Source organism: Galeopterus variegatus, unplaced genomic scaffold (genome assembly GCF_000696425.1).
Source record: "Galeopterus variegatus unplaced genomic scaffold, G_variegatus-3.0.2 Scaffold1303, whole genome shotgun sequence".
NCBI lineage: Eukaryota > Metazoa > Chordata > Mammalia > Dermoptera > Cynocephalidae > Galeopterus > Galeopterus variegatus.
In genome coordinates, this window is record NW_007727414.1 from 339202 (window position 1) to 349342 (window position 10141).

Below are 10141 nucleotides of genomic sequence, written 5' to 3' on the forward strand. Positions count from 1 at the left end.
AAAAAAAAAAAAAAAAAAAAAAAAAAAAAAAAAAAAGTGTCAAGGTCATGAAGGACATCTCACAGATTGAAAGAGAGTAAAGAGACATGATGACTATGCAATGTGGTATCTTGGATTGGATCCTGGAATATAAAAAGGATATTAGTGGAAAAACTGAGGAAATTTGAATAAAGCCTGTGAGTACTGTACCAATGTTAATTTCTTATTTTTTGATAATTGTACTATGGTTATGTAACATGTTAAAATTAAGGGAAGCTAGATGAAAGTTATGTGAGAACACTACTATTTCTGTTAACTCTTCTGTGTCTCTTCTCACCTGACTCTTACGCCTATAAAAAATTCTGAGGATTGCATAAGTCTAAATGAAAAAATGGCTCTTCTGAAATTTTAATTCTAGTACATATTTTGCTAAAGCTAGAGAATCTAGTGACAAGTAGATAGTGTTCGGAAAACTTGAGTTCTACCTCTTACTGTTTGCAAAATCATCTAAGATTCCCTGAGAAATATTTTCTGGGTGATATTACCTAGTTTGAAGATAGGTAATGATAATAATAAAAAAGACAGGTAATAAAAAGCAGTAAGGGCCGAGCCCGTGGCGCACTCGGGAGAGCGCGGTGCTGGGAGCGCAGCAGCGCTCCCGCCGCGGGTTCAGATCCTATATAGGGATGACCGGCGCCCTCACAGCGCTCACTGGCTGAGCGCGGTGCGGCCGGTCTCAAAAAGGACAAAATAAAATAAAATAAAATAAAATAAAAAGCAGTAAGAATAAGAGACCTTAAAAGAACCACTAAGGTTTGTATTGCCTTTACATTTTATTCATTTAACGTAGCATGTTGTATACTGTAAGCTCCAGGAGGCTCTATCAATTAACTCTACACACAACTATTTAGACTAACACTCTTCAGAGGAAGGTGCACACAAAACTTGCTTTCAACTTTTGACATTATTACAATAAACCACAAGTTTGATTAAAGCATGACACTGTAACAATAAGGTCAAGGGTTCAGATCCTGTACTGGCCAGATGCCAAAACCCAAAACAACAAAAAACTACAAGTTAACACAGATAACATTTTCATATTAATCAAATGACAAAAATCTCTTTTTCTTACTTGTGCAAATAAAAATAATCAATATGAGGAATGAACCCATTACATTAATCTTTTCCCTTTTTACTAATAAATGAATCATTAATACCTACCTCAAATTTTTAGAAACTTAATGATGTGACTTTCCAAGTCTATTTGCTAAATAAGTATTAATTTGAGACATAAAGCACAAATTTAAAATCTAAAGACTATTTTATACCCAAGATACTTTCAGTGTAAAAGTAGTTTCTTATTGTCTGTAGACTATTTTATACCTTACAGTTCATTCTCATTTTTACATATAAACGTTTCTTTAGGTTTTCCATACGTTGTCACATACTATTCTGTTTCTGAAGCCAAAGAATTTCCTATTAACAGAATGAATTTAAGAGGCATGTATGGGAAATTATTTTTTTTTTAGACATCAAACATCTTCCTTCCTATTTTTAGAGAAATCATTACCCTATGGCAGAGCCTGACTCCCTACATAAGCTGAAAATGCCAGATATGGTTTTGTAGCCTCCCTTGCATCTATCATGTGTACACGATATAGGCTAGGTCAATTAGAGATAAAAGTGCTGAACACAGAATTCACAGACAGGACTTAAAGAAGTAGAGATTGAAGAGAATCCATTCTGTTGGCAAATAACAACAGTGAAGTCTCAATGTCCAGTGCTAGTGGAAGTTGTGGTATATGGTCCTCAGTGGATGTGGTAGCAATATCCTTCCCAAGACAGTCTGTGGCTTGATTATAACTGTGGTCCTAACAGTTGTCTCTCTTTCCAGAACACTTTCTAAGCCAAGTTCCATGACCTTCCTGCAAATTCTGAGTGCCCGATATATTTTTAATAAATTCCTCTTATGCTTAAATTATTATTATTTTTTGCTAATTGCATTTAATATCCCGAATGATATAATTTGTTCTAGAGTAGTTGCAAGCTAAGGTTCCCTGTCATGATGTCTATCGGACTAATAAACAAAAATGTAAAGTTTTCTTATATTTATAGTTTTTATTTTTCAAATGCTTATTTTTTTTTGAGTAACATTAAAATATGCCTTTTTTTTTAGCTGTTCCATGGACTTCTTGTTAACAGCATGGATTTAAGAGTCCCATGTTAGTATTTACTACATCACCTCTGAGACTGTGCACCAATCTTGTGCAGCACTAGAAAGGCAAGAGTAGAAGAAAACTAACTGTTAAGGCAGTGAACTAAAAAATGTCTTCCACGGGCAACTGGATAAATATAAATATGAACTGCATATTAGTTAATAATATTGTATCAATGTAATCTCCTTAATGTGAAAAATTGTGGTTATTATATAAGGGAATGCCTTTGTTCTTAGGAAATATATGGTAAAGTATTTGAGCCGGAAGCGTCATGTCTTCAACTAACTCAAATGGTTCAGCAAAAAAACAAAAAACAAAAAAATAAGGCAAATTTGGCTAAATATTAGTAAATGGAAATTCCATATGAAAAGTACCTAAGTCTTCAATGTGCTATTTTTGTTACTTTTCTGTAGGTTTTTAACTTTTCAAAATAATATCTGAGAAGGGAGATTCAATGAAAAAAGTCACCAATGCTATTAGTAAAAACTTGACAGCTCTGCCAGAGATAGGATTTTGTGTCAATTTAATACATATTTTTTTTTTTTTTTTTTTTTTAAAGATGACCGGTAAGGGGATCTTAACCCTTGACTTGGTGTTGTCAGCACCACGCTCACCCAGTGAGCAAACCGGCCATCCCTATATGGGGATCCGAACCCATGGCCTTGGTGTTATCAACACCGCACTCTCCCGAGTGAGCCACAGGCTGGCCCGATTTAATACATATTTTTGAAGCTGATAACTAAATTTATTTTGGGGTTTTTGGGGGGTGGGTGAGTGGGTGGGTATTTCTACAGGCATTATTGGCAGGTAGAGGTAACTAAGTACAAATAGTTATAGAATTGGAATCCAAAACACTTAAAATATTCATTATTATTAATACAGTTCCAGAAAACCTACAAATAAAACTTACAAAGCAGAATGCTACATTGGGTTGTCCCCAGACACGATCAACCTATTAAAAAAATTTATTAAGGTCCCTGTGAAAATTGGAGTGAAAAGAATAAATAAATAGATTTTTTAACCTAATGATAAATTCTGCAAGAGTAGGGATTTTAATTTTTATTCACACAAATTATCTACTGTTTAGAACACTGCATGGAATTCTACAAGTGCTCTATAAGTATTTGTTAAAGAGATAACTGTACTCTCTCAGAATGACTTTTGAACATTTGCAATTTGCTAGAAATTCTCATTTTGTCAGAGTTACTCTAATTCATGGGGAAAAGGTTACTCATGTATTTTACTAAGGAATTGTGAATAGTAAGTGCTTATACATATATGTCAGTGTCCTAACCTCACCATTACTTAACAATTGTCTTCTCTTCACTAAAGATAGATGGTTGCAGGATAGCTGAAACCTCACCTTATTTATTTGCTAGTACTTCTTTGACATAAAGATCGGATCAGACACATAAACTGGTTTGAACAAAATGTATCAAATACTATGCCTGCCTCAAAAAAGATAAAAATAAAAAGATATCCATGCTCTCAAGACTGTTTTCATGTTTACTTTTTAAAATTATTTATTTATTTATTTATTTTTTTCCCCCCTTTTTGTCTTTTTTCGTGACCGGCAATGGATCGCAACCCTTGGCGCTGCACCCGCACCTCGCTCAGCCAGTGAGCGGCCGGTCTGTATGTGGGATCCGAACCCTCGGCGGGAGCGCCACTGCACTCCCAAGCGGCACACTGTAGCAGTGCGCCACTGGGCCGGCCCACCGGTAAGGGGATCTTAACCCTTGACTTGGTGTTGTCAGCACCACACTCTCTCAAGTGAGCCACTGGCCGGCCCCCATGTTTACTTATAATTTGTAACAAACTAACAGTTTAGATGAATGATATTACACATTTGTAAATGCACTTATTGTTGATATCATCCTCACATGCCACATCCAATCCATTGGTAATTCCTGTTGCTGTTTTCAAAACATATCCAGAATCCAACCACTTCTCATCACTTCCACCAACAGGAGGGTTATTTCAAAAAGTTCAGAAAAAGATTCCTATTATGTTTTAATTCCATTTTTTCCACGAACTTTTTGAAGTACCCTCTTTTCACTGTTACAAGCCACCACTTCACCTCTCACCTGGATTGGTGATTAGTAGTCTATTGAATAGTCTACTTGTTTCCCTCCTTTTCAAGGTTAAGAGATCATTCCACTCTGCTTAAAACCCTTCTATGGCCTCCATTCCCACTCAGACAAAAGACACAGCCCTGGGCCGAGCCCGTGGCGCACTCGGTTCGGATCCTATATAGGCGCGGGTTCGGATCCTATATAGGGATGACCGGTGCGCTCACAGTGCTCACTGGCTGAGCACGGTGCGGCCGGTCTCAAAAAGGACAAAACAAACAAAAAAAAGACACAGCTCTCATAAGACCCTATATGATCTGGCATCTTCTACTTCCCCTACCATCCCCCTTATCATTCTTACTTCATATCCTCCTCCTCTCCTATACCAAGCAAGCCCCCCGACCAAGGACTTTCGCACTAGCTCTTTCTAGAGTACTTACTCTTCCCACAGACATACACATGGCTCTTATTCACCTCCTTTGGTTTTCTACTTAAATGTCACCTATCAACGGGTGACCTTCCCTTCTCTAAATGAATACCCTCCTTATCCTGCATTATTTTTCTGCATAACACTTACCACCAACCAACATAATTACTTATGTAAATTTCTTTTTTGAAAAAAATTTTTTCGTGCTTTTTGGCATTTACTTACAGAAATTATTTTTTTATTTTTTGTCCTTTTTGAGACCCGCCGCACAGCGCTCAGCCAGTGAGCGCTGTGAGCGCACCAGTCATCCCTATATAGGATCTGAACCCGTGGCGGGAGCGCTACTGCGCTCCCAGCACCGCTCTCTTCCGCGTGTGCCACGGGCTCGGCCCCAGAAATTATTTTTTTAAATTGAAGAGTAATTGAGTATACATATTTTTGGGGTACAATGTTGACTACCATCACATTATTACATATTGTAATTATTCTTTATGCCCCTTACCCAATCTCTCCTCAATCCCTCCCACTTATGTAAATTCTTAAGGGTTTGTTATATTTGCTGTTGTAGCCCCAGCTCCTAGAATAATGACAGCCATGTGGTATGCTCTCAAATATTACTGAATGAATATTATGTTTCTAGCATATTCTTAATTACTAATAGTTATTTGGAAATATCATAAGTATTATCCAATAATTAAATATCTCATTTTAGTCAATCTTGCCTTCAACTTAATATATAAATTAGAATGAACAAGCAAATTCAACTCAACACAAAAGAGATGCTATTTCATACAAATTACAAGGCCAAAGTGTGTGGAAAGGAGTGGGCGTGGACAAGAATGAAAGATAAGTATGGGGCAGCAGAAAGGTAAAGCCCACGTTAGTATACATCAATTGTTTAGTTTCAGGCTTGTAAACATGCTCTAGGATTTACAGCTCTACATTCTTAGCAAATGTGAAAGCCACACAGTAACTGTACAGCTATCTCAAATGACAGTACTCACATGCTTTTGAGAATAAAGGATGTTAAGGTGCCTGGATTTGAGGGAATTAACTTTCATCAATTAACACCAGCAATGTTTTCCTAGTCTAGTATGTAGTTTTTAATTCACAAAATGAAATGTTTTAAAAGTGACCAAGGCCAATTCAGACTCATTAAACACATATTTTTATTTTTTTATTATGGAAATATTCAAATTTATACATGAGTAGAGAATAGTAGTATGATACATCACTCATGAATACTCCTCAAAATAATCTTGCAGTATAAACCTTTAAAAAGTTTTTTTTCACAATATGTTCCCACAGTATTGCTGACAAGAAATTGAACACCGGCAAATCTATCTTAAAAGGTGATGCTAACACTCAGATGTGGCAAATGAAGGTATTTCCTCTGAGCCATTTAAGTACAGAGGTGATTCTAAAATTCAGATTCTATTTTAGCCTCAAAGATGAGTAAAATCTTGATTCATTGCTTGAAATTGTAACAGTTTTTAAAACAAATTTATTCATCACTTCTTATGGACCAGACACTGTGCTAAGAACATACTAAAAGCCCCTGACTTCCAGGGTCATTAAAGCACACATTTTACATAAATAGTAAAATCACTGCTGGGAAAACTTAGGGATTAGTACCTACTCATACGAAAGATCTTGAAAAAGTTAATGGAAAGATTTGTAGCATCTTTCAATTACATTTTCCCACAAACTTTCTGAAGTACCTTTGTATTTAATCAAGACTGGCCTGAATGGAAGGAAGAATGGGAGTTTTGGTTGAGGGAGGCAGAAGTAAGGGAGGAGACAGCAGGAAATTTTACAGCATGGATTACTTTGGGGTAAAGATTCTTGGATGGATGTTCTAGTGAGGGATACAAGACAAAATTAGTCATAAAAGTAACAGTTAAGAGTTGAAGACAGAGTTGCTGGATGAAAACCAAAAAGGTACATGATCTTGGTCACCCAAGATCTCTAAGCTTAGCTTTTCCTCGGCTGCAAAAATGGAATAATTTACCTCAGAGTTCTGATGAAGATTAAATAAGTATGTAAAGCACTTGACAGAGAGGATGGAATATAACAAGTATTCAGTAACTATCTGTGAACCCAATATATTGCTGCCTATCATACTTCGAGCTAAGAGGCAAGAAAGAAAAAAATTTCCACCAACATCATGAGGTTTGGGAGTATTCATCTACAGATACAATCTTTCCAAAAACAAAGGTCATGCCCTAATTGCTGCATCCTACGAAAAAGACACTTCAAAGAAACAAATTATCAGATAAACTAGCAAAAAATTTACTAGTCAATTAAGAAAACAAGTGTTAACTACACATTTCTCTTATAGATTAGAAATATCAACTTAAAATTGAAAAACTTTTGGAGGTGAAAAAAATTACTTTGCATCTCAGAACAACTTTAATATCTACACAGTTGCAAAAAGAAACCTAAAATTGTATTTTTAATGCATAGAGCTCTTAAAACTACCACTGTTCCAAGAATAAAAACAAAAAGCTATGTCAACAATTCGTCAAGCTTTTCCTTTTTTTCCCGAGAAATGAGACAAAGGCAGGAGCACCATATGCGATAATACTTTAAAACAAAGGAGAATGCAGTGGGAGAAGCTACACGACAATGAAAATATCCCCAACTTTAGGTCATTTAACACTAACTCTAAAACTTCTCGGACTTGACTAGTTCAGGTGTTTATCAACTGTTGCTTCATAAAAACTGCCCGCTCGTTCAGCAACATGTCAATCACAAGAGTAGCAAGCGACTATAAAAATGTATTAAATCCACTTTCCCTCAGTTGATATATACCTCTGGGTGAAAGACTTCTACTTCTAAAAAGCAGTTTCAAAACCTTTGGGGTGCCCGGTTAGTCTTTTTGGTCGGGGGTGCTACAGAAGAAAAGCCAAAGAGGCGTTAAGGAAAGATAACTTGGCTTTTTTCCAGTCGGCAACTGCGAGAATAAAGTTTACCTCACTGAAAATGAGTAAAAGCAGCCTCGAGGAAAAAAAAACTATCAACGAAAAGAAAACGGAAGGAAGCGTTCCAAGAGGAAATCAAAGTAAGATGAAAGGGAGAAGGCTGTAAAGATAAGCGGTTATTCAAAAGGGGGGAGGGGGGACGCGCGGAAAAAAAAAAAAAAAAGAAAAGCAAGCATGGAACAAAAGGAAGGTTCGCCGAGTCCTAAAACGAGGTTTGAATGAAAAAGTCTTTTCTCCAGGTCTAGGAGCACAGAGGGCCTGTGGCGAGGCCAAAGGCCACGCAGCGGTGTAGTTAAGGCGAAGGGATTAATTTAGAGGGTTGAGCCCCCTCTCCCTCCACCTCGTCCTCTCAGCACAGCCTGCGTCTCGGTTCTCAGGTGCGTGCTAAGGAGAGAGGAACCACGATATCGCGGCGTCCACGGAGAACAAAAGGCTGGGGAGCGGCGCAGGGCCGAGGCCTCCCTCCCGGGCGACCACCATCCCGCTTCCCTCATCGCTGCCCCAGACTCACAGAGTCTTGGGCATCTCATCCTCCATGGCTGCTGCTGTCGCGGCGGCGCCTCCGGGTCCAGCTCCCTGCCCTTCACTACCTCCCAAATCGTTTGAGCGGGTATGGCTGCGGAATAGCGGGGTTCTCGGCTGACCAAAGGTTAAACCGCCTTCCTCTTCGGCAGCAATTACACTAAACCGCCCGGCCCAGCGCGAACAATGAAGCCCCGAAACAAGATGGCGGCGAGCCGGGAGCCTAGGAGCAGCCAGCGAAGTGACCTGGGCCGCGCAGGCGCAGAACAACCTTGCACTCTCAACCTCCCGGCCTACAGGCTACTCCTCAATCCATAGGTTCACTTGTTGCGCAGCCGCTCTTCCACCCGACACCAGACTGTCTCAGACTGCGCAGGCGCAAGGGTTAACTATTTCAGGATTTGCGCAAACTTTTTTGTCCTCCAGCTCCATTGGAATGTTTCAACAGTGAATTATAATGAAATAGAAATCTGCGGGGAAACTGAAAATCCTAAGTATTTCCATTGGGATAAAAATTAAGGCTTTTCAAGTTATCCTGCTTTGAAGGGCAAAAGGGACGTGCGCCGCCCGGGAATCGAACCCGGGTCGCAAGAATGGGAATCTTGCATGATACCACTACACCAGCGGCGCTCGCGGTAGTACAGGCTGCCGGAATCTCTTAGGAGTAAATACAAGCAGACACTCCGCATGAATATGAATTGTGTATAATCCGTTATTTTTAATTGATATGAAAAACAATTTATCTTCTCTCATCCCAATACAGTTGAATGGATATTTCTACTTTTTTTGTATAGAAAAATCTCAACTGTAAATTTTTTACTTAAGAGAGTAAGGGTTTCGTTAAGAAGAATTTGCCTTGTTGGTGCTAACCAAATTTTTGAGAGCCGGGAAAATATTTCCAGATGCCGGATATTTCTTTATACTTGTATTTCTTTGGTATACTCAGTGTACATTGAAAAGTATTTAAGAAATAGTTATTTAATACAAATTGGTCACAAGAGTCTTAAAAGCAAATGCGTCAGAAGATATAAAAACTTTAGTTTTCTTTTAGGGGGCACAGACATCAGGGCTCTGAGATGTGGTTCAGTGTAATTATGCATTTCATAAGTTATATGAAATACTATTTCTTAAACATAGGAGAATTTGCACATCCAAAAAAAAGTGATGTTTTCTTCAAAGGAGTTTTATCAGACGGTGGTACATTCTGGATTTTCATTTTTGAAACTGTCTTCAGAATCTGTAGCACATTCTTCAGAGTATATTTAAAAATATCAAATATTAGTCTTTTGAGGATAATAAAACAAATGTTAATAGTAGATAGTATTTTAACGCCTTTATGAGACACCCATTTAGAGTGTTTTTTAGTTCACTAGTTTTTAGTTTATTAACAGAAGTGTGTAACTGTCATCACAATCAATTTTAGAACATTTTCATCATCCCAAAAGGAAACCCTTACTAATTTGCACTCACTCACTCTTCCCCAACCCATTCTACTCCCCAGCCCACTAATCTTTTTGTCCCTATAGATCTGCCTATTCTGGACATTTCATATAAATAGAATCATACAAGATGTGGTTCCTTGTGAGTGGTTTCTTTCACTTACAGTTATGCTTTCAAGGTTCATTCATATTGTATTGTATATCATTCATATTGTTCATTCATATTGTATATCATTCAATTCATATTGTAGCGCGTATTAGAACTTCATTTATTTTTATTGCTGAATAAAATTCCATTATGTGGATATTGTGTAGGTATTTCTTTAAGTTACAAAAGTAATACATGCTCACTGTTATACGTTGAAACAACATAGATATTATAAGGAAAAGATTAGTAATTTCCTCATTTCCCCCCCCTCTAGGTAACTAATATAAATTCGTCTGTAAGCTTCTACATCCTACCTGGTATGTATACAGATGCACATATATACAAGTACTTGGG

The 10141-nt window shown here is 37.7% G+C and overlaps 1 protein-coding gene and 1 non-coding gene across 3 annotated transcripts in view; both read right to left on the reverse strand.

The window, feature by feature from the left end:
- Nucleotides 1-8435, reverse strand: part of TIA1 (TIA1 cytotoxic granule-associated RNA binding protein) — a 33952-nt gene extending 25517 nt beyond the window's left edge. For both annotated transcript variants that reach the window (XM_008576181.1, XM_008576183.1), the window contains exon 1: nt 8190-8435. In XM_008576181.1, coding sequence (XP_008574403.1) covers nt 8190-8215 — 26 coding nt within the window. In that variant the 5' untranslated portion in view covers nt 8216-8435. The remainder of the gene's footprint in view (nt 1-8189) is intronic.
- A 324-nt stretch (nt 8436-8759) lies between these two features.
- On the reverse strand, nt 8760-8830 carry TRNAG-CCC. Its single transcript has one exon. It is a non-coding gene; the product is annotated as a tRNA-Gly (tRNA).
- Nucleotides 8831-10141: the final 1311 nt, after the last annotated feature.